The 27,732-nt window shown below is 36.8% G+C and overlaps 1 protein-coding gene and 1 non-coding gene across 2 annotated transcripts in view; one reads left to right on the forward strand and one right to left on the reverse strand.

Annotated features, from left to right (window-relative positions):
- Positions 1-220: 220 nt before the first annotated feature.
- Positions 221-27,732, reverse strand: part of NUFIP1 (nuclear FMR1 interacting protein 1) — a 46,699-nt gene continuing 19,187 nt past the window's right edge. The window contains exons 6-10 of the mRNA XM_007186815.2: positions 24,981-25,073; positions 21,112-21,305; positions 10,779-10,895; positions 1,864-2,096; positions 221-524 (exon numbers count right to left, since the gene is read on the reverse strand). Coding sequence (XP_007186877.2) covers positions 408-524; positions 1,864-2,096; positions 10,779-10,895; positions 21,112-21,305; positions 24,981-25,073 — 754 coding nt within the window. The 3' untranslated portion in view covers positions 221-407. The remainder of the gene's footprint in view (positions 525-1,863; positions 2,097-10,778; positions 10,896-21,111; positions 21,306-24,980; positions 25,074-27,732) is intronic.
- LOC114238493 (small nucleolar RNA SNORA40) lies at positions 22,687-22,813 on the forward strand. Its single transcript, XR_003623840.1, has one exon. It is a non-coding gene; the product is annotated as a small nucleolar RNA SNORA40 (small nucleolar RNA).

Raw genomic sequence — 27,732 nt, forward strand, 5'->3', positions numbered from 1 at the left:
CCGTATTAAAAACAAAATGACTGTATTTCTCTCCCCAACCTATAGCTCTGCTCAGTTGAATTAAAAAATTTTTTAATTTTTTTCTTTACCACTAAACTAGTGCCTTCAATTCTTAACTGGCCCAAGGGCAGACTTCCTTACATGACAGCAATAAGTACAAATAAAAAGTAGAATTCTGCCAGCAAATATTATGTATGATCCCAACAATACAGACACAGTCTTAAAAATCAGTTATGTATTTATTTGTATAGAGTCAAACGAAAGACTTGAAAATCCTACATAATAGCCCATGAGGCTTACAATTTAATTACTAATCCAGTTTAAAAAAAAAAAAAGGTTTTCCTCCACAAACTTGAAGATGTTACTATTTTACATGCTTCAGATATGTGTGCTAAAACACCAGACACCTATTCATCTTTAGTTTTTGCAGAAGTAGTATTAAGTCCAAAAAAGTCTTTTTTGATGATGTACCGAACACACTGCAAAATCACGTTTCTTTCACGTCGAATGTCTGGAGCTAAAAGCTAAAAAATGATAAATAAAAAGATTAGCTGGTAAATAAAATACATCCAAGAAACACCATCTAAAATAGCATGTGTGCCTTCTCTATATAAAGAACACAGAACAATAAAGATGTGTATTATATTTACTATTTTACTAAACCACAATGCAAGAATATTTCCTTTTAACCAAAACTATCTAGCTTTAAGCACAAATGTTCACATTTGAGGCCCTTTCTAGGACTATCAAGCAAAGGACAGGAAAAATAGGTTTAAAAGTCTACAATTCTTTAAATCTAAACATCATGTTAAACAGGATCCTCCCAAACCCAAATCTATAAACAGTATAGAAAGTGGTAAGGAGATAGATACGGTAAATATAGTAATAATGAAACTAGCAGCAAAAAATCCTAACACTGCTGGTCTTTCAGAACTGCCCATTTTTGTGCTTACTGTAATTGAAAGAAAGCTGAAAATCCCTGGTATCTAGAATACATAACCAAGGACTTATATGTGATTTGCCAAAAAGATTTAATGTAACTACTCATTTTACTTCTGATGTCATTAATGTAGTTCAGAAACACCCACACAGGACCTTTCAGTAGAAAGATGATTTAATATACCACTTATAAGGTAAACATTTTAAAAATGCAATTTACTTTATATAGCACCAAAATTTACAAAACAAGAGTACATTTCAGATCAATTTTATTAAGAAGCAACTGTGTCTACACGTATTATAACATGTCATAGAGTGTAGTCACAGAACACTTCAGCTACAGCAGAAGCATATATCTGACCAGGCAAAATCAGACTTTGCACAGAATGTCAATAGATAGTTTTACAATTCCACTAAAAATTTCAGAGTATTTCTATCACTCTTAGATATGAAAGTCTTGGATCTTTGAACAGCTTCGTGTCCATCACTTAGAATCAAAAGAGGCATTGCTTCTTTACAATTTGAAGAAAGATCATAAATTTTTGAGCACATCATGCTGAGAATAAAGCCAATAATGCACAGAATAAACATAAAACCCTTTCTCTCCCTTCAGCCTGCACTGTCTTTAGCTGTGCTTTCAACAGGTAAACTTTAAAAAGGTCAGTACACTTCAATACATATTTCTTTACCAACCACTTAAACCTAGATTCCTTTATTTTAAGCAGTTTTGAAAATTGTAATTATTCCACATTTACCGAATATCAGCTATATTTCAAATGCAGCTTCAGAATTAAGATACATAGATAACTCTTCAAGGAGCATATGTCTCTGGTAACCTTAAAATATACACACACAAGCCCAGGAGCTCTATCTTCAAGACACGAGAAGAACACAAAGATCAGAACATAAAGAAAAATCACTTACCATTTCCAGGAGATATGGATGGTGTGTTCTTGGTTCAAATAATGTTTGACAATTGCGATAATTCTTTTTCCTCTTAGGATTTGTGTTTTTAAAACTTTTCTTTTGGCTCTCATACTTGGCTTCTGAGAAATTTCTAACAGTTGCTTTAACATCTTGACTTGGTTTCTTAGGAGTACTGCTATGAAGAACCTGGTCTTCTGCCAGAATGTCTGCTTCAGTCTTGATGGGAGCTTCTAAATGTGATGAAAAATAAACACAAAAATAAAAAACAAATTAAAAAACAGGGAAAACTTCCAAAGATAACAAAAAAAAACCCCATAATATTCCCCTTCCCCAGCCATAATACTGGCTACTTATTAGTTAAAACTGAGCATGTACAATGTATTATACAAAATTTTTCAAATTGTGAGCTATGACTGCCAATAATTGAGGAGATTACCACAAAGAGCTACAGAAAATGATCCCTATGAAAGAAATAATACCAGATGGAAACTTGGATCTACACAAAGGAATGAAGAGTGCCAGAAAGTCAATATGTGGATAAATACAAAAGACCTTTTTTCTCATTTGAAAAAAATTTTAAAGGTAATTGACTATTTAAAGCAAAAATAATAATAACAATGTATGTGGGGTTTATAACATCTATAGAATTAAAATCTAAGATAACAATAGCACAAAGGAAGGGAAGAGGAAAATCTAAGTATATTGCTGTAAAATTCTTAAATTACAGGAATACTTCATTTTACTGTGCTTCGATTTAATGTTCTTCACAGATAGAGTGTTCTGTATAAATTGAAGGTTTGTGGCAACATTGAGCAACTCTATCAGCACCATTTTTTCAACATCATTTGCTCACTTCATGTCTCTGTGTCACATTTTGGTGATTCAACATTTCAAACTTCATGTCTCTGTGTCACATTTTGGTGATTCAATATTTCAAACTTTCACTGTTATTAAACTTGTTACAGTCATCTGTAATCAGTGATCTTTGATGTTACTATTGTAATTGTTTTGGGTCACCAAAAACCATGCCCATATAAGACAATAAACTTAATTCATAAATATGTATGTTCTGACTGCTTCACCTACCTGCCATTCTCCCATCTCTCTCCTTCACAGGCCTCCCTATTCCCTGAGACACAATATTGAAATTATGCCGGTTAATAACTGTGCTACAGTGGCCTCTGAGTATTCAAGTGAAAGGAAGTGTCTCACGTTTTTCACTTTAAGTCAAAAGCTGAGACAGGCCAGAAGTTAGGCCTCTTGTACCAGTTAGCCAAGTTGTGAAAGCAAAGGACAAGTTTTTGAAGGAAATTAAAAGTGCTACTCCAGTGAACACACAAATGATAAGAAAGGGAAACAGCCTTACTGCTGATATGGAGAAAGCTGTAGTGGTCTGGACAGAAGATCAAACCAGCCACAACATTCCCTTAAGGCAAAAACCTAATCCAGAGCAAGGCCCTAACTCTCTTCAATTCTATGAAGGCTGAGAGAAGTGAGGAAGCTGCAGAAGAAAGGTCTGAAACTAACAGAGATTTAAAAGAAGCCGTCATCATGACATAAAAGTGCGAGATGAAGCAGCAAGTGCTGATGTAAAGCTGCAGCAAATTATCCAGAAGACCTAGCTAAGACAATTAACAAAGGTGACTACACTAAACAAGAGTTTCTATGTAGACGAAACAGCCTTGTATTGGAAAAAGATGCCATCTAGAATTTTCATAGCTAGAGAGGAGAAGACAATGCTTGCCTTTAAAGCTTCAAAGGACAAGCTGACTCTCTTGTAAGGGGCTAATGCAGCCGGTGACTTAAAGTTGAAGCCAATGCTCCTTTACCATTCTGAATATCCTAGGGTCCTTAAGAATTATGCTAAATCTACTCTGCCTGTGCTCTATAAATGCAACAACAAAGCCTGGATGACACAGCACATGTTTATGACATGGTTTACTGAATATATCAAGCCTACTGATGAGACTTACTGCTCAGAAAAAGATTCCTTTCAAAATATGACTGCTCACTCCTGGTCACCTAGGAGCTCTGATGGAGACGTACCAGGAGATTCATGTCGTTTTCATGCCTGCTAACACAACATCCATTCTGCAGCCCATGGACAAGGAGTAATTTTGACTTTCAAATCTTATTATTTAAGAAGTACATTTTGTAAGACTATAGCTGCCATAGATTAGTGATTCCTCTTATGGCTCTGGGCAAAGTCAATTGAAAACCTTCTGGAAAGGATTTACCATTGTAGATGTCAGTAAGAACATTCATGATTCATGGGAAGAGGTCAAAATAGCAACATTAACAGGAATTTGGAAGAAGTTGATTACAACCCTCATGGATGACTTTGAGGGGTTTAAGACTTCAGTGGAGGAAGTAACTGCAGATGTGGTAGAAATAGCAAAAGGATCAGAATTAAAAACGAAGCCTGATGTGTGACTAAATTGCTATAATCTCATGATAAAACTTTCACAGGGGAGGAGCTGCTTCTTAGAGATGACCAAAGAAAGTGATTTCTCGAGATGAAATCTATCCCTGGAGAAGACTGTTGAATGACAACAAAAGATTTAGAATATTACATAAACTTAGTTGATAAAGCAACAGCAGGTTTTGTAAGGACTGACTTCAATTCTGAAAGAAGTTCTACTGTGAATGAGATGCTATCAAAGAGCACTGCATGATACAGAGACACTGTTCATAAAAGGAAGAGTCAATTGATACAACAAACGTCACTGGGGTCTTATTTTAAGAAACTGCCACGGCCACCCCAGCCTTCAGCACCCACCATCCTGATCAGTCAGCAGCCGCCAACAACAAGGCAAGACCCTCCATCAACAAAAAGATTATGACTCACTGAAGGCTCGGATGATGGTTAGCATTTTTCAGCAATAAAGTATTTTTTAATTAAGGTAAGTACACTGTTTTTTTTAAGACATAATGCTATTGCACACTTAACAGTCTACAGTATGGTGTAAACATAACTTTGATATGCACTGGGAACCAAAAAGTCTGTATGACTTGCTTTATTGCAGTGGTCTGGAACAGAACCCACAATATCTCTGAGGTATGACTCTATACATGCAGTGTTATAGTATCATTTGAAAGTATATTGTGATAAGTTAAAGTTGTATCCTATAAACTGTAGACCAACTCCTAAAAAATAAAACAAAGAGATACACCTAATAAACAAATAGAACCAAAAACAGATGAGACAAATAGAAACAAATATTGATAATTACAACATTGACTATAATTATTTGTTTAAACACCCCACTTAAAAGGTTAGGTGGTATACGACCCAGCAATCCCACTACTGGGCATATACCCTGAGAAAACCATAATTCAAAAAGAGTCATGTACCACAATGTTCATTGCAGCTCTATTTACAATAGCCAGGACATGGAAGCAACCTAAGTGTCCATCGACAGATGAATGGATAAAGAAGATGTGGCACATATATACAGTGGAATATTGCTCAGCCATAAAAAGAAATGAAACTGAGTTATTTGTAGTGAGGTGGATGGACATAGAGTCTGTCATACAGAGTGAAGTAAGTCAGAAAGAGAAAAATAAATACCGTATGCTAACACATATATATGGAATCTAAAAAAAAAAATGGTTCTGAAGAACCTAGGGGCAGGACAGGAATAAAGATGCAGACGTAGAGAATGGACGTGAGGACACGGGGAGGGGGAAGGGTAAGCTAGGACGAAATGAGAGAGTGGCATGGACATATATACACTATCAAATGTAAAATAGATAGCTAGTGGGAAGCAGCCACATAGCACAGGGAGATCAGCTCGGTGCTTTGTGACCACCTAGAGGGGTGGGATAGGGAGGGTGGGAGGGAGACGCAAGAGGGAGGGGATATGGGGATATATGTATACGTATAGCTGATTCACTTTGTTATACAGCAGAAACTAATACAACATTGTAAAGCAATTATACTCCAATAAAGATGTTAAAAAAAAAAAGGTTAGGTGATCAGACTGGTAAACAACAACAAGACCAACTACATAATGTCTACAAGAAACCAACCTTAAATTGCAGGCAGTCCTTGCTTTGCACAATTTGAACTGAGATTAAGTCTCAGTTACCAAGGAACAATGCAAGGTAAGGACTGCATATATAAAGTCAAAGGTTGAAAGTAAAAGGATAGAAGAAGATACTGTGTATACAGCAATCATAAACTTGGAATGGCTATATCAATAGCAGACAAAGGAGACCTCAGAACAGGGACTATCGACAGCGATAAAGAGGGACAGTTCATAATGATAAAGAAGTCAATTTGTCAAGAAGACAAAACAGTAACACCTAAAAACAGAGTTTCAGTATACATGCAGCAAAAGCTCACAGAACTGAAAGGAGAAATAGACAAGTCCATTATTAAGGTTGGAGACTTGAATACTCTTCTCTCAGTAACTGAAGAACAATGAGACAGAAGATGAGCAGGGATATGAAACACCTGAGTACCATTAACAACCAATTCAAACTGACAACACTTGACCCAACACACATTCTTGTCAAGTTCACATAAACATTCACCTTGTGTTGGGGTATAAAACAAATCTCAATAAATTGAAAAACTGAAAGCATACAGAATATGTTCTCTGACCATAACAGAAGTAAATAAAATCAATAACAGAAAACTATCTTTAAAAACCTTCCAAAAATTGGAGCTGAACAACAGACTTCTAAATAACCAGAGTTAAAGGACATATCACAAGAGAAATTAGAAAATATTTTGAAATAAATAAAAATGAAAACAAAATGTGTCAAATTTGTGGGATGCAGTTAAAGCAATGCATGGAGGCAAATGTATAGCTCTGAATGCTTACATTAGAAATGAAAAAAATCTAAAATAACTTATCTAAGTTTCTACTGTAATGAGGTAGAAAGTGAGGAGGAAAGAAAGAGTGAAAGTGTGAAAATCAACTAGAAATAGACAATAGAAAAAAATCAACGAAGCCAGAAGGTAGTTCCTTGAAAAGATTTATAAAATTAATAAACACCTAGCAAGATGATCTGATCAAGAAAAAAGGGGGAAAACCCCCCAATTTATAGTATAAGGAATCAAAGAAGGAACATCACTATAAATCCTACAGATATCACAAGAAAATATCACAAACAACTTTATGCCAATAAATTTGACAATTGGTCAAATTGAAACAAATTCTTTTGAAAAATACAAATTACCAAAATTGGCTCAAGGAAAAAATAGAAAATCTGAATAGTGCTATACCTATTAAGGAAATTTGATTAATTTAGAATCTTCCCTCAGAGAAAATGCCAGGTATAGATGGTTTCACTACTGAATCCTACAAACAAGAAAAAACTGCAGCAATTCTACACAAACCCTTAAAAGAGGAGGAGGAAACAGATCCCAACTCATCCCAAATCCAGACAAAGCCTATAAGAGAAGAAAAACACAGACTAATATTCCTCAAGAACACAGATGCAAAAATCCTTAATAAAATATTGGCAAATCAAATCCAGTAATGTATTAAACAGGTAATACACCAAGACCGAGCAGACTTTATCCCAGGAATACAGGGTTGGTCTGACATTTGAAAATCAATCGGTGTATTTCACCATATTGAGAAAAAAAACAACAACAACCATATAATCAGTTGAAAATTCACAAGTATTAAGATAGGAATTCCCTCTCAGCCCCAAATGGTTTTTCTATATTTTTGATTACCATGAATTATAGGCTGATGTGATATAAAGAGTTCTATTCTAGAAGTCGGCAACTGAGTTCAATTGCCTGGACAAGAGTGTAACAGGCTAATCATATGCCTCAAAACCCTCAACATTCAAGCATTACATAGGACTGAATGTGGAAATTACATTTGAAAGGAAGTACAGGGTAAGTGTTAGAAGCACAGACTCTGTTACAAACTGTTAGGTTCAAGTTCTAGATCCAAGACTTCCTAGCTGTGTGACGTTGGAGCAGCTACTTATCTCTGCCTAAATTTCCGCATAAGTAATGGCACCTACTTCATGAGGTTACTGCAATAATTAAATGAGTAAAGCACATTAAACAGTGCCTGAAACAGAGTAAGCACTATATAAGAATTTGCCCTGATAGTGATTTTAATGTGCCTTCAAAGTAATGGGGAAAAGAGGAAAAGAAGAGAAATATAACCATAAAACAATGGAGCTAAGAATTCACAAGTGGTTTGCACAGTTCAAAACTATGGGAATAATAATTAAAGGCAAAAAAGAAAAACTAGGGCACTATTTTCTATTATTTCCTTTCCCTTCAAAGTATTGCTCTCCCAATCCAGGCATAAAAAAGTCAAATGAATCAGAGCCTATATTGTCAATTCCCTGCTAAGGAATGAGGAACTGGGACCATTTATATGTTTCTTGAGGTTCACAACATTTTCCAGCTTAGTATCATATTTTAATGTAATACTTATCAATCCAAATAGATTTAAAACATAGCCACTGAGTTTTTTCAAACCTAAATCACTCTTTTTTGGTTTGTGGCCTTTTGAATCAGTTTTCAGTATGGAGGTCCCTCAATCATAGCCAAACCTGTTTGAAGAAACATAACAATTTTGGGGAGTTGCAAAACTGTGCTTAACTTCTCATATGGCGCAAACAAAAACAAAAAACTAACATGCAAGACCCAGGATAGATAAAACGTTTGGAAATACTGCTCACTGAAATTTTCTTTCCTATCTATATCTTAATGATTCTGACAGCCCCAGAACCAAGTATATAGCCTCTTCTTTTGCTCAGTCTTTCTGGAAGGACCCTTTCCTTGTTTAAAATTCATTCTGGAAAAGCACTATTTATGCTTAAGATCCTCTACACGCTTCTATGTTAATTCCTAAGTTAAGACAGGTCTTAAATATGAAAATACGGTCGTTAAAATCTGTGAGAAAGAATCAGACTGCTTCTCTCCATTTAGAACCCACTTAAATAAGCAGCCTTCTAGATGCTATTTCATGGTTCAGAGAAGGCTCACTTTATTTCCTTGGTTTATTTATTCTGAAGTCCCTCTGTGTCAATATCCTATCCTATCCTATAGCCCAGAATTAACACTGAAAGCTAGAAATTTGCTAGTGACCTGGATGGCTTAATAAAGCTGAATTCAAATTACATAAAATAATTCTTAAGGCTTAGGAATGTGAAGCAAGGACTTTTTCCTTAAGGCAGGACATTTTAGACAATTAGTCAAAATGAATTCATACAAAATCAAACATATCTTTTAACAGACAACATCTGTTATGTACTAGAAAAGAAAAGCTATGCATTACTGTGCAGGAAGATAGCAAATGCCACACAAAGAAAGACTGTAATGGAAGGCAATATAGTTGGCTTCTTTAGACAGTTAAGTCCCTAAACCTAAGCTTTACATCAGCTTTGCCATATACTAGCTTTGCAAACCTACCCTCTCGAAGCTTAAGGGTCTATAAAATGGAGGGTTGAAATCTCAAAGATCCCTTCCAGTTTCCTTTCTTCCTTCTAATTTAAAAAATAGTGGCAGCCTCAAAATGAAGACATGAGTATAAAATGTTTTATCTTAGGAATGAGAGAAGAAAGCATTAGTACAGCTTGTTTTTATGGGATTCAGTAATCTGGTAATAGCTTTCTTTGCTATCACCTGTCATAAATACAAATGATAAGCAGGAAATGTAATATGTGTTTAAAGAATAACTTCATCTTCATATCAGTATAATGGAAACAAGAGTAAAGAAATAAATACTGTTTTTCTGAAGATTAAAAAAAAAAATAAGAAGAGGCAACCATCTGCTAAGGAATACTCTGATAAAGCCAAAGAAGTTTATATTTCAAAATTCAACTAGCTTTTAGCCAGCTACCACGGTAAAAGGAAAAAAGGAAAAAAAAAATTCCTGTTAGATAGATTTAAACCTTAACTTTCGTATTAAAGCCCAAGTCTTCCTTCAACATCTCAACTACACAAACATTGATTTTCTCTAGCCTAGCCAACATTAAAAGTCCTGCCATCTTCATCCAATTACATTCAAACCTTCCCTTCATCCTACATATTCACTTTTAAGACCCTCTATTCTTATCTTGAGTACAGCCCCTACTGTGATTACATATCCGAGACACGCACTCATGAATTCTCTCATGGTTGGTTGGTGAAGCCTAGATAAAATGACCATGCAGAGCCAGGCACACAGGCACAATAGGCCACATGCTTATTCACTAAACAAATGCTGGATTACTGATATGAACCTTGGGTTAAGAACTGCCATACTGCCAAGCCTACTCACAGCTCTTTTACGTGGCCCTAAAAGAGACGCTAGTGATTGAGCTGGTTTATTATCATCTTTAATGGTTAAGACATGTATCCTGAACAATGTTAACTTCTCAGAAAGACTATCTAAAGGATTCCGTGTCTCTCAACCTTTAAAATACATACACAGGCGAATGCAACACAAGTATAGGGTTACTGTGTTCTCCAAATGTTCTCCAAATTTAGGTAAATGAGCTCTATAAAGAGCAATGCCCCATATACATGTAAGGAATGTTATTATCCTCTTTGTCCTAAAGGACCTCGCTCCACCTACTAAAGGTGCAAAACATGTTAAGACAAGGGTTCTTGAGAGTAGAGAGAAGTAATTAACCTTCTTCACTATATCTTTTAGAATTTTCTTTGATTTCACTAGTGGATATTATCTCTTCCCCTTCCTATTCTTTCATTATATTATTTTTGCCCTCTTCTCCTAGAGGAGCAATACATTTCCCCATTTCTCTCACTTCGCTTCATCCCATGTTAACTTCTGAATCAAATGAAGAAGGAACTTGAGGATCAAAGAATGTGCATGACACATCTGGTCCTCAGACACATACACATGAAAGGATGCTATTGATGCGTAGTGCACATCAAAGGCAACGAAACAAACCTAACTGTAACAACTGAGGCCATGACTTACCTTCTGGCTCACTCTCCGACCCCGAGAGGCTGCCATAGCTGCTCATTAGGGAGCACAGGGCTGGTGTCACTTCCTTAGGTATGACAGCACTTTGTGGTTTCTCCTCTTTATCAGACTCTGGAATAGAAAGACCTAAGAGTAAAACTGTATACCAAAAATATCTACCACCATAAAAAAGAAAGCTGACAGTACCCCACTCCCTCATGTGTTAGTGAAAAGAAAGTAATTTCTGATCATTTCCTCAATCTTCCCAAAAATGAAATCCAGGAGACTCGAAAAATTTCCCCTTGGTTTAAATCTTTATGGTCAGATAAGCTATCTGCCCCAAAGAGAAAACAGAGGGGCAAATGGAAGCTATACACGACTCAGTTTCTTACCATGCTTCACAGGTTATGGAACTTGGGCCTTCTCTAAATTAACTAGACAGTCTTTGTTATTAATTATTTTATTTTATTTATACTATTAATTAATTTTATTAAGGTAGCAGGAAGGCCATAAATTTATTTGACTTCACTGGATTAGGATCACAGACTCTGAAAATTAGATTTAGAATAAATAAAATATAAAATATCCACTCTTTTTGTTGTTTTTAAGACTGGTTTAGAGGGCACATATAATATTTCAACCATTCTATAGCTAAAGGCACAAAGAGTTACACTGAACTGAATCTGCCCAAAATTTTTATTATTTAGAACTTCTAAGAACTTAAGTAAACAAGCCAACTATGAGAATTTACCAAGTACTAAGACCCTGCCAAAGGTAAAGTGTTTGATCAGAGCCCAGTAAGCCTAGCTATAGCCCCCGGACACCACCTATTACATTTATTTTTGGCAGCTCTCAAAATGTATTACATTTATCCTAAACAAGTCAGCAATGCCTGACTGAAGAATGAAGACTGTAAGTAACTTGTCTGTGTAATGAACCAACTCAACCCACAACCAATATGAAATGTTTCAAGACAGTACTTAACGTTTACCAAGTCAATCTAAGGGAAACCAAAACATGCCAGTAGGCAACAGGAGTAAACTTTTATGTGAGCATGGAATTACCACCTTCTGGTGGATGAAGTGAAATCCTCTCTCCTCCACCAACCCACACTTCCCAGCAGCAGCCCCTCCAAAAACTGCTCCTTGTCGATTTTTATCTAACTTATTACCTCTTCTCCTGAATTAATAAAGGGAAAGGAAAATATGCAGTTTTATATATATATATAAATAAGTTACTAGTGGATAAAACAGAATCTGTAACAATATTAGTATAGACACTGGTCATCTCACTGTTTGAATGATGATGTACCAAAGTGTAGTATTTCCTTCTAAGACCCAAAGAGAGGCACCAAAAAGTACAATACAGTTGACTCTATAATGCTCTTTAAAAGCATGAGCTGGGGCTTCCCTGTTGGCGAAGTGGTTGAGAATCTGCCTGCCAATGCAGGGGACACGGGTTCGAGCCCTGGTCTGGGAAGATCCCACATGCCGCGGAGCAACTGGGCCCGTGAGCCACAATTACTGAGCCTGCGCGTCTGGAGCCTGTGCCCCGCAATAAGAGAGGCCGCGACAGTGAGAGGCCCGCGCACCAGGATGAAGAGTGGCCCCCGCTTGCCACAACTAGAGAAAGCCCTAGCACAGAAACGAAGACCCAACACAGCCATAAATAAATAAATAAATAAATTTTAAAAACGCACCTCATTAAAAAAAAAAAAATACATTACTTCTTAAAAAAAAAAAAAAAAGCATGAGCTCATTTAATCCTTTTGAAGTTATCACCATCACTATTTTTTTTTTTTTTTGGCTGCATTAGGTCTTTGTTGCTGCGCGTGGGCTTTCTTTAGTTGTGGCGAGCGGGGGCTACTCTTTGTTGCAGTGCGTGGGCTTCTCATCACAGTGGCTTCTCTTGTTGCGGAGCACGGGCTCTAGGCGCGTGGGCTTCAGTAGTTGTGGCTCGCAGGCTCCAGAGAGTAGGCTCAGTAGTTGTGGCGCACAGGCTTAGTTGCTCCGCGGCATCTGGGATCTTCCCGGACCAGGGCTTGAACCCGTGTCCCCTGCCTTGGCAGGCAGATTCTTAACCAGTGTGCCGCCTTCACTATTAATTACAGGTGATGAAACCAAAATTCAGAGAATCTGAACTGGATGATCCTTCAGGTAACAAATCTATAGAACACATGGGTCATATTTAAATTCTGGCTATCTGATTCCAAATACCAATTCTTAACTAGTGGGCTAGAATATCTCCTTCAGATATATAAAGTCCTCTTCTTAAAATTAAGTCATCCTACCAAAATGTCTCTATGGTCAAGAATGTTAATAAATGTCTTCCAGCTATAGCCCATTTCTCTGTTCCCTTTCACAGCAAAATCCCAAATAACTATTTATATAATTCACCAGGGAACACCCAGGCCTGAAATTTCTTACAGCTATCTGACACGCTCCAGAATCTACTCCAATCTGTCTTTCAGGCCCACCACACCAGTGAACTTTTTTCTTCCAAGTTCACTGGATTCCTCTGTGTTGCCAAAGAGGAATACTTGTTGGTGCTCATCTTATTTAACTTAGTGACGACATTTGACAGTCCAACTGACCCTTGAACAACACGGGCTTTAAGTTCATGGGTCCACTTATACACAGATTTCTTTCAATAGTTAATACTATTGAAACTGATCTGCAGTTGGTTGAATCCATAGATTCAGAACTGTGGATACAGAAAAACTGCATTACATGGGAGGCAGACTACAGGTTATACTTGAATTTTTGACCACGTGGAGGGCTAGTGCCCCTAACCTCCCAAATTGTTCAAGGGCCAACCGTAGTCATGTTTTACTTTTAAAAACATTTCCTTCACTTGGCTTCCAGAACCCTTTCACTTGGCTCTCCTTTCCCAGTCTCCCTACTAAATTCTCTTCATTGACCAACTTCAAAATTCTTGAATGTCCCTGGGTCCAATCCTCAGCAACCTTTTCTCTTTATGCCTCTTCCTCCTCCTCCTGTTATGATCTCATTTTATCTCAAATCTTAAAGTACTATCTAGATGCTGGTAAATCACAAATGTATACCTCCAGCCTTCAATTATCCCCTAAACTCCAGAATAACCTAACTGCTATTCAACATCTCTACTTGGGTATCAAACAGGCATCTCAAAGGTTAACACGTCCAAAAACAAGCACTTGATTTCTCCTCCAAACATGCCTGCCAGTAGTTTCCATCTCAATAAACGCCAGCTCTTCTTCATGGTTAACGCCAAAACCTAGCAATCACCCTTGACTCTTCTCTTTTGCACATACCATATCCAATCTAGCAACAAATACGGTCAGCTCTATTTTGAAAATATATCCAGAATCATACTCCTCCTCATTACTTCACTTCTATAACCCCAGTCCAAATCAACATTTCTTACCTGGACAGTTCTAGCAGCCTCCTAAAAGAACACCCTGATATGACCCGCCCACCTATGCAGTCCATTCTCCACCTTAACACATCACATCACCTCTCTGCTCAACCTCGGAGTAAAGTCCCAAGTCCTTTCCTGCCTACAAGACCCTACTTGATCTGGTCCTACACCACTTTCTTCCTGGCTTACTCCACTCCAATCTTGCTGTTCCCTGAATACACAAAGCAAGCTCTCACCATGCGGTGTTCGCACTTGTTGCTTTCTCTGCTTGGGAAACTCTCCCCTCAGGTCTCAGCCCCCAATTTTACTCAGATTTCTTAATGTCGCCTTATCATACAGATGCCGTTGCTGATTATATAAAATAGCACACCCCTTTCTCCGACTGCCATTCTCTATCCTTTTCCTTAGCTTTACTCATCGTTATGAAGGATATCAACCCCTAGTTACTGTAGCTGCCCCAAGCAGAACACAAGGTACAGGAGAGAAGAGGTTTGGCTTTGTTCAGTACTGTATCCTCAGAGCCTAGAACAGTACATAAGTGCTCAAACAATATTTGAAGAACAAACTCTTGCATGACTGAGTTAAGGACAAGTTCAAAAAGGCTAACTGGTACAGAATGATAGAGCTATGCCGAGGTGGTGCCACAAAAGAAACCTGATTTTATCTGGATTCAGAGCTTGTTCTTTTTTCTTTTCAATAAAATGATTCCATTCTTCTCAAAAAATCACATACGTGTGTATAAGAAAAATATGGAAGGACATAAAACAAAACGTGAGCAGTGGCTGTCTGTAAGTTAAGTAGGTTGTTTTTTATTTTATGCTTTTCAGTTGTTTCCTCACATTTTCTGCATTATTTTTGTAATCAGAAATGAACAGAAAAAGAAAACATAGGAAAATAAAACCTGGAGGAAAGTGTTTCCTCACAATTCAATTCAAGAAGTGGACCACACAGCTTTAACTGGCCTACGTATCACGCCTTTCTTGCCTCCCTTTTTTTCTAAACTTTATATTTTGAAACAATTTTAGATTTACACAAGTGTTGCAAAGATAGTACCAAGAATTTCCATATACCCTTCACCTAGCCTCCCCTAATATTAACATCTTACAAACCACAGTACATTTACCATAGCTAACAAATTAACATTGGAATAGTACTACTACCTAAACTACAGACTGTAATGTAATTTCACCAGTTTTTCCACTAATGTCCTTTTTCTGTTCTAGGATTCAATCCACCATATCACATCACGTTCAATCACCGTGACTCCTTGATCTGTGTCTTCTCCAAACCTGTGACAATTTCTCAGTATTTCCTTGCCTTTCATGAACTTGACTGTTTTAAAGACTACCGGTCAGTTATTGTAGAATATCCCTCAGCTGGGTCTGTCTGATGTCTTCTGATGATTAGACTGAGGCTGTGGATTTTAGGTAGTGACCTTCTCATCACATATCAGGGGGTACATCTCAACCTATTACTGGTGATATTAACCATGATCACTTGGTAGTCTCCACCATAATGTTACTATTCTGCTCTTTCATTATTCTATTTCTAGAAACAGGTCACTAAGTCCAGCCCACATTCACAGGGAGGGAAATTAAGCTCCACCTCTTGAAGCAAGGAATAGCAAAGAATTTTAGACATACATTAAAACCACAACGTGAGTGGCTGGTGTACTCATTACGAGGAGTGTCACAAAGCTCACTACACTTAACTGCCTTCCCAAGGGTAAGAGCTAGGAGTTCATACAAATGAACACCTCTTCTCCTATTTCGTCCCCCTCAGTTATGTTTTGGGGACCCATCACATGTAATGACACTTTTGGCACTATCAAAACATCCTCTATGGTGACTCTTCATCTCAAAAACAGCAGGCTGTTCACAAAGACGCTCAGATCTACTTGGCAGTTCTAACGTAGGCATTTCTAGCAGCCATTTTGGAATGACTATGCCATAGGCAGAGCTGATAAAATAATACTCAAGAAACTTCACCCACGTTTTAATAAAAACAGCCAAAACATCCCTCTAAATTAAAAATACCAGTATATTTGCAGCAACATGGATGGACCTAGAGATTGTCATACTGAGTGAAGTCAGTCAGACAGAGAAAGACAAATATCATATGGTATCGCTTATATGTGAAATTTTTAAAGAGTACAAATGAGCTTATTTACAAAACAGAAATAGAGTTACAGATGTAGAAAACAAACTTATGGTTACGGGGGGTAAGCGGGGGAGGGATAAATTGGGAGACTGGGATTGACATATACACACTACTATATATAGTAGATAGATAACTAATAAGGACCTACTGTATAGCACAGGGAAGTCTACTCAATACTCTGTAATGACCTATACGGGAAAAGAATCTAAAAAAGAGTGGATGTATGTAAATGTATAACTGATTCACTTTGCTGTCCACTTGAAACTAACACAACACTGTAAGTCAACCATATTCCAATAAAAATTTAAAAAAAAACAGAAACCATAAAAAACAAAAATAACGAAAAAGATCCCTGAGTAATATTTTAAGGTCTTATACAATTTAATATTAACGTGTGTTAAAAATTTTGATGGGCCTAATTTAGGATAATAAAAGTTTCTATAATTGAAAAAAATTGAAAAATTAAGAAAATTTTTAAAAACTTAAAATAAAAACACCAGTACAAAAATAATAGCAATGAAGATTATAAAATCAAACTTTAAAAGCATTATAAATACCAACTCCAATAATTTCTCTTACTGTTAAAAAAAAAAATAGTGACACTTTTCTTAGGGTAAATCTCACCTCTCTCTCTCATACATACACATCATGTTCCCAATGACCAAAAAAATTTTTTTAAATCTAAAAATTATCACTAGACTATGAGTTTCTTGAAGGCAGGGAAAGACTTCACTGAATTATAGGGCTGGGCAAGCAAAATGTAGGACCTCAGTAAATCCCTACTGAAATGAAAAAAAACAAACTGCCCTTTGAATGTCTTACCCAACTCTAAACATTAGAAAAAGCTTCTCATCTGGCTTCTTTCTACAACTTATTTTTTTATTTGTGCCACCCTCCTCTCCCACTACTATTTCCTATTGCCTTTATGGAACAAAGCACAAGTATATGCTGTAACCCCAAGATGATTTATAAATTCTCACAAAGAAAAAGCTATATATTGAAAAAGTCACTCTAAAAAAATGGGAACTTTGGTTTACAGTTTCCAAACCTCAAAACCAGGTATTTAACATTGGGAATTCATGATTTCTGATGTGCTAGGCCAACTTACTTTCTTACTTGAATGCCTACCTTTTTAACAACAGAAGCCATCTAGCTTACCTCGATGCATAGTTAGACTGATGTCCCAGTGTTCTATGACAATAGCTATATTTGTTATAATGAATGACTAACAAACTGGATCCTTTCTGTTTTGTGGACACTGAGGCACTGTAGTCAGTGATGCTCAAGGACACATTACTGATCAGCTCCTTTCCTTCTAGCCCAGACAATACTTGTTAAAACCACGGGCCAGGAAAGCCATAGAACATGCTGTATTTAAACAAGAGCAGAGCACCACCAAGTATATCTAGTGACAACAGGCCATACTCAAAACTCATAAGTTGAGAGACTGCAAATGACAGGCTTTCCTTTTGAAACAATGTCAATTCTCAATTTAAAGCATCTGCACAGGGACTTCCCTGGTGGCACAGTGGTTAAGAGTCCACCTGCCAGTGCAGGGGACATGGGTTCAATCCCTGGTCCGGGAGGATCCCACATGCCGTGGAGCAGCTGGGCCCATGCGCCACAACTACTGAAGCCCGTGCGCCTGGAGCCTGTGCTCCGCAACAAGAAAAGCCACCGCAATGAGAAGCCTGCGCACAGCAACGAAGAGTAGCCTCTGCTCACCACAACTAGAGAAAGACCACACGCAGCAGCAGGGACCCAATGCAGCCAAAAATAAATTAATTAATTAACTTAATTTAAAAATTCTCCATCTTTAAAAATAAATAAATAAAGCATCTGCACAATTAATGAGGGTTCACATACTACCAACTACCATCAAAAAAAGGCGGGCTCAAGTGTGATTTTCTAAACATGACATGAGGTTTATAGAGGTTCTCAATAACTACTATCTTGTCTAAATGTGAATGCTGCTGTCTAGATAGGTTCTAAGCCCAAAAAAGGAAAAAAATAAAAGAAATTGGGATCTTCATTTTTAAAGTGAGCTTAGTGCTGAAAAGTGTCAACTGCCACATTGGAGCATGAATAGGGCCACGTTGTCACAATGCTGCCCTACCACCGACAACTTGAATAACAAGCACAACTAGATCTTAATGAAGGTTGGCCGGCTCTGGCCCATGTGAAGGAAGCTGCCTCCAAACAAGGTAAAACTGATAAACTGGAAAGTCGAGAAGCTGAGAATATCTAGGGCATGTGAAAAAATGGTACATACGGTTTTCTGTAGCTATACCTGGAGTGGAAAGTTGAAAAACCAACACTCTGAAACATTGATTTGGAAAATGTGAAAGTCCAGAAGAAATCCCAGGATTTCTGGGATTTATGTTATTTCAAGAATAACATAAATTTAAACGGAATCTTTCCTACAAAATTAAGCTACCATAATTTGATTGTGGGTATTTTGATTTCCTCAAAGAACAATATTATAAATTTACAGCTTACTTTTAGGATTTTTATATTCAAGACTTACACTTTCATCTCTGACCTTCAGAATAGGTAAGAGTTTCAACATTAAGCCAAAACAAAATTACTTGCTACTCTCATTCAACTGCTCCTAGATCTGACTGAATGCTTTCTACCATGAGGATGAAAGGCATTTAACTATTGTTTCTCAGGTCTAAGGTGTCTCTTGAAGATCTAGATACAAATAGAGGCAAGATATACTCATCTTTTTGTTAGTGTTTCACCAGATTGACACACTGAAACACTTCTTTAAAAATGAGAAAACAGAATTACCCAACCAAAGCTAACAATGCAAAAACAGAGTATTCAGCATTACAGAATCCTTCAAATGTTCATTTAGAAAACTGCATAAAGGGAAGAATTATGTAATTTTCAAATTAGTAACACTGTTTATAACAGTAGTCTTCACATTTGTGTTTCGAGTATTTTAACGACACGGAAGTTTGTATTTAGGTACAGATTGTATTTCATCATCAAGGTCACAAACTGTAAGTTTGAAGAAGTATGTGGGCTCTATCCAACATTTTTTGAAGGAAAAAAAATCAGTGCCCAAGAGTAAATTCAGCCCTGGCCCAAAATGTCTTCTGTCTTTGCCTTGCTAGCAGCAAGGATAAGAAGATGCCTTTTTAAAACTCTCTCCCACATCTCAACTATCCTAGACTCCTACAATATTTTTTTGGCCAAATGCAGACTTCACGTGTAGAGGTAGTACAGTATACTAGGAGTTAGACACCTAAGTTCTCATTCTGGCTCTGCCATTAACTAGCAGCATGACTAAGGTAAATTGCTCACTCTAAGTTCCTTGGTTCGAAAATGGAAGTAGCATCTGTACATACGTAAAACGTTGTCAGGAGGAAAAGAGCTAATATATACAAAGCATTTAGAGCACAGTAAGTATTGGGTTGGCCAAAAAGTTCGTTGGGGTTTTTCTGTAAGATGTTACAGAAAAACCCCAACGAACTTTTTGGCCAACCCAATACCTTACTCAGTAAGTGTTAGTTGGTGTTAAAATAATTTATTATTATTATTCCTACTAAACTGTATCTTGTCACTCTTAGCCCAACATTCCCTTATGCCAAGATCTTTTCCATCCTGATTTAATCAATGCAGTAGTTATCCCCCTGTTTCTTCCCATCCATAAATTCAGTCATCTGCCACGGGGCTTCCCTGGTGGCGCAGTGGTTAAGAATCGCCTGCCAGTGCAGGGGACATGGGTTCGATCCCTCGTCTGGGAAGATTCCACATGTGGCGGAGCAACTAAGCCCGTGCGCCACAGCTACTGAGCCTGAGCTCTAGAGCCCGCAAGTCACAACTACTGAAGCCCGCGTGCCTAGAGCCCGTGCTCTACAACAAAGAGAAGCCACCATAATGAGAAGCCCGCACACCGCAACGAAGAGTAGCCCCTGCTCGCTGCAACTAGAGAAAGCCTGCATGCAGCAACGAAGACTCAACACAGCCAAAAATAAATAAATAAATTTATAACATAATCTGTGATTGTCGTAGAAGCTGCTTTCCCCCAAGCTGAGCAGAGCCTGCTAGCAAACCTGCAATGTAACATCAATAACACCCCTTTGCAAAAGAAGAATCACTAGCAACTGGATAAAGCCTCACATCGTTATTGGAAGGAAAGGTGGTAAAATATTTACATAAACATTTTTATTTTTCAGAAGAGAAATGAAGCCTTAGCCGTATCTTTCTGTGACAGCAACATTTTGGTCCTTTAATTTCTCAACTTATAAGCAAGAGTAAACTTATCTCTTAAATTCTAGAAGGAATTTAAGAAAAAACAATAAACACACATAAATATATTCTATGCTCTGAGGAAGAACAGTATTATTTAAATATATGGAATTAATATTATTTACCCAAAGAGACCATGTTCATGCTGAGCAGCATAAATACTGGCTTTCATTGGAATTCCTGCTTTCTAGGTGGGAAAATTCACATAATGGTGCAAATCTGAATCCACAACATCTATACATTCAAAATAATCTTAAGAAAATTTCCAAGATTATATGATACTAAGGAAATTATCCAATAAATATAATCTTTTTCCCACATTCTGCCTGCCTCATGCATTCATTCCCAAGATTCAGAAAAAATTTCTTTAAACAAGGTTTTTGACAAAACACTCCTATTAAGAACAAAAGCATCATTCTACCTTTTTACATTTTTGCCATTAAACTCTCCCCAAACAAGGATGTGAAGAATCAATTTCTGCATCATTGGCTATACTCTTAAAAACACGGTGTTTTCTTATTTAGCTTACCGGAATCGGTGTTTACCAAAACACCCAAAGGGTCTGAATTTGCCTCGGGTGTACTTTCAGGCTTTGAATCACACAAGGGATTGCCTGACCCAATGGCTGCTCTCTGTCCAGCACGACCATTTTTCCATTTGTGACGTTTGCCAGGACTTCTGATTTTTGCCATCTGTGAATGTCTGGCCATCCCCTTCATCTTGCTGGAGTAAGAAAAATGCAATTCTTAATATAAAAGGCACTGACCTTTCAAGAAAAATTTGAAAAAGATTACTGAATGCAAAAGAAACTTAGCCGTCAAATAAATCACCTGTCACCTAGTACATTAGAGACCAGAAAAAAATAAATTCAATGGCTTCCAAAGTAGAACTTTAAAAGGATAACATACCACAATATACCATACTTTATCAATTCTAAATTGCACATTTCCTCCCATAATGTAATCCCTCTGAAACTGGGCTATGTTGTACAATCAACAGCAAGTGAATTTAATTGGCAGCATTCTTTCATTCCTATTATACATTAAGATAAAATGTTCCTTAGACTTTACAAAGTGCATTAACTCTTATCTTGTTAATTGTAAGTAGTCTTAAAGTTTCTGATGCTTTTACAAATATGCTACCTCGTTTCTTGTTTAAACTTCATGGTAACTCCTTGAAATAGATTAGACAGGTATTATTCTCTTCACATTACAGGAGGATAAACTTAAAGATCATAGACCAAGCACAATTTCACAGCTAGCTCAGATCAAGCGCCCTCTCAAACCACAGCAATTACTACTCTTAGGAGGAAAACAAATACTTATGTGAGCACATGCTTATGTAAACTATGCATAGGAAAACAAAGACCATTTTAAAAAAAAGGTTCATTACATATACTCTCAATGGACAATAAAACAAAGTAAGAAAATAATACCAAGGCACATAATAATCAAATTGCTCAAAGCTAGTGAAAAAGAGAAAATCTTAAAAGCAGTCAGAGATAAAAGGTATTTTATGTAGAGGAACAAAATGATGACAGCAGATTTCTCTTGGAAACAATGCAAATAAGAAAACAATGGGGCAACATCTTTAAAGTACTATAAAATTTTTAGAAAACTGTTAAGCTAGAATTATGTATCTAGCAAAAATCTTTCCAATAGGAAGGTAAAATAAAGATCTTTTCAGACACACAAAGCTGAAAGAAGTCATCTCCAGCAGACCCTCACTATAAGAAATGTTATAGGAAGTCTTTTAGGCAAAAGGAAAATGGTATCAGATGGAAAGATGGATCTACGCTAAAGAACGAAGAGTGCCACGAATAGTAACTATATAGGCATCCCAACCATCAGCTAACCAACCCCCAGCTGTGACTAAGCCTTGTCAAGATCACCAGATAACCCCCAGCTGACCCCAGATATCTGAGCAGTTAAGACTATCATATGGAGAAAAAAAAAAAAGACACCTATTAAGGGTAAAAAGGCAAGCCACAAATTGTAAGACTATATATATCTGCGCTACCTATACTCTATGCAAAAAAGGATTTGTATCTAAGTAAATAACTCCTACTAATCAAGAAAAGCAACCCAATTAAAAAGTGGTCAATAGCATTTGTGTTTGTTTTTGTTTAATTTGTGGACAAAGACTTCCAGACAGGGGCAAAAATAAATCCTCTTTTGCAACCCAGAACTCATTGTTCAGTATGAGTTTTGATACAGGTAAGAAGGAACATGATACCTAAAAGAGAATCAAGTGATGGGGGTGTATTGATAAACATAAAGATTGCTTCCAGGACTATAGAGCTGATAATTTCCCTCATATCTTAAGCTTTTAAATTATCAGCTGTATTGATTTAGTACTCTAATTTTAATGTTGACATGAAACAAAGATGGCTTCTTTTTTTAGGCTTTTATCTTGAACACAGTGTCTGGATTTTAAAAAGGTACTGGCAGATCCCAATGATCTGTACTGTTCTAGGGTGTGATGGCTTAGGAGTGAATATGATTTGAACCTAACACATTTTTAGAGGATGTCAAATTCAGAACCAAGCAGATCCATCTCCTGACCCTAAACACGGTCCTAAAGTAAATCGCTTGAGGAAACTGGATCCCAAAGATTACAGGTGTGGAATTTTGAAGTGTGTCCATATTCCACTGGAGATCAAAGAAGCCCAACTAAAAGAATTGTGGGCTAACATGACAACTTCTTCTTGAAGGGCTATTTTATCTTGAAGATTATGAGTTTGGAGGAACTAAGGTGATTGGCAGTGGAACGAATCAGAATACATGAAATTCCTTAACAATTTATTGACTTAAATAATTTTGTCTATGTTACACATAATTTTAAAAAAACCCTTTAAAAAAAAAAAAGTGGTCAAAGACTTGAGCTGGCACTTCACAAGAGAATATTGACATGACGGATAAGCATATAAAAAGATGTCCAACATCGTTAGTCATGAGGGAAATGGTATAACATGAGGAAAAGGTATAACAATACTATACATTGACCAGGACACACAGCAATTAGATGCAGAGTCAGTAGGAGTATAAATTAGTACAAGTGTTTTGGAAAACTGTTTGACTGTATCTATTATAACTAAATATCTAGTATGACCTAGTGTGTGTGTGTGTGTGTGTGTGTGTGTGTGTGTGTGTGGCCAATGTAAACAAGAAACAAGTACTTATGTCCACAAAAGACACTTAAAAGAATGTTCATAGCAGCTTTATTCATAATAGCCCAAATTGGAAACAACCCAAATGACCAATAGTAGAATGAATATATATTCTCACACTTAAGTTCTATATAGCAATAGGAATGGATTTACAGCTATACACAACAATACAGATGAATCTCACAAGATAATTTTGAGCCACAGAAACTATACACTAAAGAAGACACATCAGTACTATATGTTTCCACTTACACAAGGTTCTAAGAACAGGTAAAATACATTTATGATGATAGAAATCAGAAAAGAGGTTACCTTTGTGGGGAGCCATGGAACTAAGGAGGGCCTAAGAGAGAAAGCTTTGTGAGGTAAAGACGTTCTATATATTATTAATGTGTGGAAGTTACATGAGTATGTAGGTATGTGAATGTATACAAATTCATTCGGTTGTACACTTCAATACAAAACAAAATGGAAAAAATTCTATGAATGTGAGGCATTGGGGAAAATAGGATGTCTCATATACTGCTGGTGGGAGAGTAAACTACAATAGCTTCTATGATAGGAATTTGGCAGTTAGCTATCAATATTATAAATACACATGTCTTTTGACTCAGCAAAACCACTTCTAGGAATCCATGCTCAGAAATATCTGCACATGTGTAAAATGTATGTACAGGGCAATAATGGCAACTTTTTATTAGTAAAAGATTGGTGAAAACTTAAATGTCTGTCAATAGAGAACTGTTGTTTTTTTTTTAAAAAGACCCTGTGGGATATTCTTATGCTTCTTACCCTCAGAGAATGAGGAGTCTTGTTTATATGTCAATATAGGACAATCTCCAAGTATATTATTTGGCTAAAAAAAGCAAGATGTACAATAGTATCAAAAAAGGAAAAAAAAGACTATTATCTATGTGCTGTATAAAGATGAAATATCTCTAGAAAGATAAAATGGGTTGTCTCTGGGAAGGAGAACTGTTTAGCTAGGAGACAAAGACAGAAAAGACTTGTTACTGTAAATCGTTTTGAAAACCACATAAATATAGGGTACTACTTATTTTAAAATATAATTTTAAAATTTTTAAGTAAAAAAGTTACAAAAGCACAGATTTCAGAATTGAAAGTATAGAGGTTTTAGGATTTGGGTGTATGCTCTTTTTTATTATTTATAAGTACATACATTCATTGAAAATAAGCATTGAGGGTACAAGCAATTTTAAGGAACTTACCCATACTGTGTCGTTGTCAACACTGCTCCTCGCTTTTCCTTTTCAATTTTTAACTTTTTCTTCCTTTCGATATTAGCCAGAGTTGGGTAATTTCTAGAGAACAATAAAAGTCCATTATAAAAGGGCTTTTAGAGTAAATTTTAATTATGCAATCAAGCAATTCCTGCATTTAACAATTTTTGTTTAATGACTAATACAGTAAATTGATATAAACTTTTAATTCCTTCTAGAATTTTTTTAAGGGTGAAAAAGTAGACTCTAACAATGCTACTCAAAGTGTAAACCAGCTGCCAGTCCAAACTCTGCTACCAGTCTGTTACCAAGTAAGGAGCTTACAATAGAATTTAAATCAAATATATCATATAATGTGCTGAAACTGATATATAGTTCATTTATTTGGCACATACCCATAAATACTATAGGAAAAAATGTATTTTCTTATGCATCTACTTATGCAAATACATACTAGGAGGTATATCCAAAGTTACCAAGATGAGGAAGAGGCAGTTCTTAAAAAAAAAGCTACAGTCTACCAGGAAGGTTAAGAAAAGCATGGTTATTTCTAAAGACTAGTTAAAACAAAAGACAAAATATAATAAGCACCCTAAGGAGTATAAGGGAGGGTGGAAAGGAAAGATCATATCTAGATGGAGAAATCCACGAAGAAAGGAACATGAAAGACACTGGTCTTAAATGGTGTTAACAGACAAAAATCTGATGGAAAAGCATCAGCATGTGCTTTTTTTTTTTTTTTGGCCGCACCACATGGTCTGTGGGATCAACCAGGGATCGAACCCATGCCCCATGCAGTGGAAGCACAGAGTCTTAACCACTGGACTGCCAGGGACCTTTTTTTTTTTTTTTTTTGGTCAGAGTGTTCTAAGCAAACAATGCAGACAAACCAAGGCCTCAGAAAGTGTGAGAGAATGGCAAGTGGTTCATTCTTAAAGAAATAGTTACAGGCAATCAGACCAGAAATAGTTACAGGCAATCAGACCAGAAATAGTTACAGGCAATCAGACCAGAAAGGGAGGCTGGGGCCAAAATGTGCCTCGAATGCCAGACGAGAAAGCTTATTTTTAATTCAGTGGTGTTGGGGAGCCACTGAAAGTTATGAACAGGGAAAGATATGAACAAGGCAGTGAAAAAAATTAAATCTGACAGCAGCGTGCAAGATGAATTGCTCTGACAAAGCTTTCTTTGTTCCTTAGCACAGTTGTGTGGTGATGGAGGCACCAAACTTTGGTGGTGAGAGGAACAGATCCGAGGAGCATAAAAGGCACGAAAGGAGGGGAACACAGACAGCCCTCTACCACTCAGCCTGGCTGCTCATTAGAGTAAATTTCGAGAAACATCAACACATCACATTCTGCCATCATTTCGAGGACACTGTCTCTACCCCCTTCTTTTTTTAACATCTGCATCACGGACTGGGATAGCACAGACAATAGAAGCCCATGGGCTGGGCACATTGGAAGATAAGAATAGAAATGACATTGAGTAAGTGGTGAAGTAAGCAGAAAAAGAAGGCAATGAATTTCAGTGAGGACAGTGCAATGCAATCTATCCAGCCAAGAAAAATAAACTCTACAAATAAAAGATGATTAATGTGCAAGTTATAAATAAACATAAGAGGAAAAGATCAAGGTCACAGGAGATAAAAATCTGACAGGCAGTCAGCACCACACGAGTAGAGTTTTGGAAAGCAAACATAATCTAAGGTGATATGAAATGGACTCTGGCACAGGTACAAGTGTGAAATCATCCCCTCATGACACTCAAAGGTGATCAGAAACTCTCAGGGCACTGCCATCCAGTTTTGTACTTCTAAACTGAAAAGGAATGTTAAGGAAAAATAAAACTTGGAGGGGATTCAAAAGAGACTCAAAGCTGATTAACAGGATGAAAAAAGAAAACCTCTGAAGAAAGATGAAAGGAACTGGAACTATTTGCAGCCTTTAAAAGAGGAAGAGAAGTGACAAAAAATGGTCTTACAGAGAAGATGGCAGCCAGCTGTTCTCAATCTGAAGACAAACTACACAGAAGAAGAAATGATGAGGAAAAGGTGATGACTTTCACAGGCACCACAGTGTCTAGACGTGTAACTCACAGCTAATCAACACTCTTCACACCTCTGAAATTCACTTATTCTTACTTATTCTTAAAAATGGTAAAGAAACACAAAATGTGTTTCTTTAACATTTTTCTTCTGAGTGTTACAGACCAACTCTTAACATGTTGGGCCATATGCTAAACATAAAGACTTGGTCCTACAGTGTTTCATGTATAAGCAATGAGCTATGTAAATGCTTCTCAATGATAAGGAATATAAACAGTTTGTTACAGCAAGTGGATTTTAGGTGAGATATAAGAAAGAATTCCTTAAATGAGACATCAAGAATGTTGTGGAAACTCCTTTGGTGGAAGTCTTTTAAAACAGCTCACTTTTTCTTTCTGGCTGACTAAAGTATCACTTTCCTAAAGGTAGGGGATCTTTATATCCCTTCCAAAGTTATAAGATTCTATTTTTCAGTGCTTAAATTAATAAAATTTTCTTGCAAAAGTTATACCATTCTTATTTACATAGCACCTAGAGACTAAAAACTAGGGAAAACAAGGGTACCAGAGAGCAAATTATCCCCCCAAATGGGAAACCAGAAACACAAGACCTAGTTATACATACAACAATAATCAGAAGCCCCTTCCAGCAACATACTAGTGAGATACAAGAATCAGGAAAAGTCTGGATCTT

The sequence above is a fragment of the Balaenoptera acutorostrata genome, chromosome 18, assembly GCF_949987535.1.
Source record: "Balaenoptera acutorostrata chromosome 18, mBalAcu1.1, whole genome shotgun sequence".
Taxonomy (NCBI): domain Eukaryota; kingdom Metazoa; phylum Chordata; class Mammalia; order Artiodactyla; family Balaenopteridae; genus Balaenoptera; species Balaenoptera acutorostrata.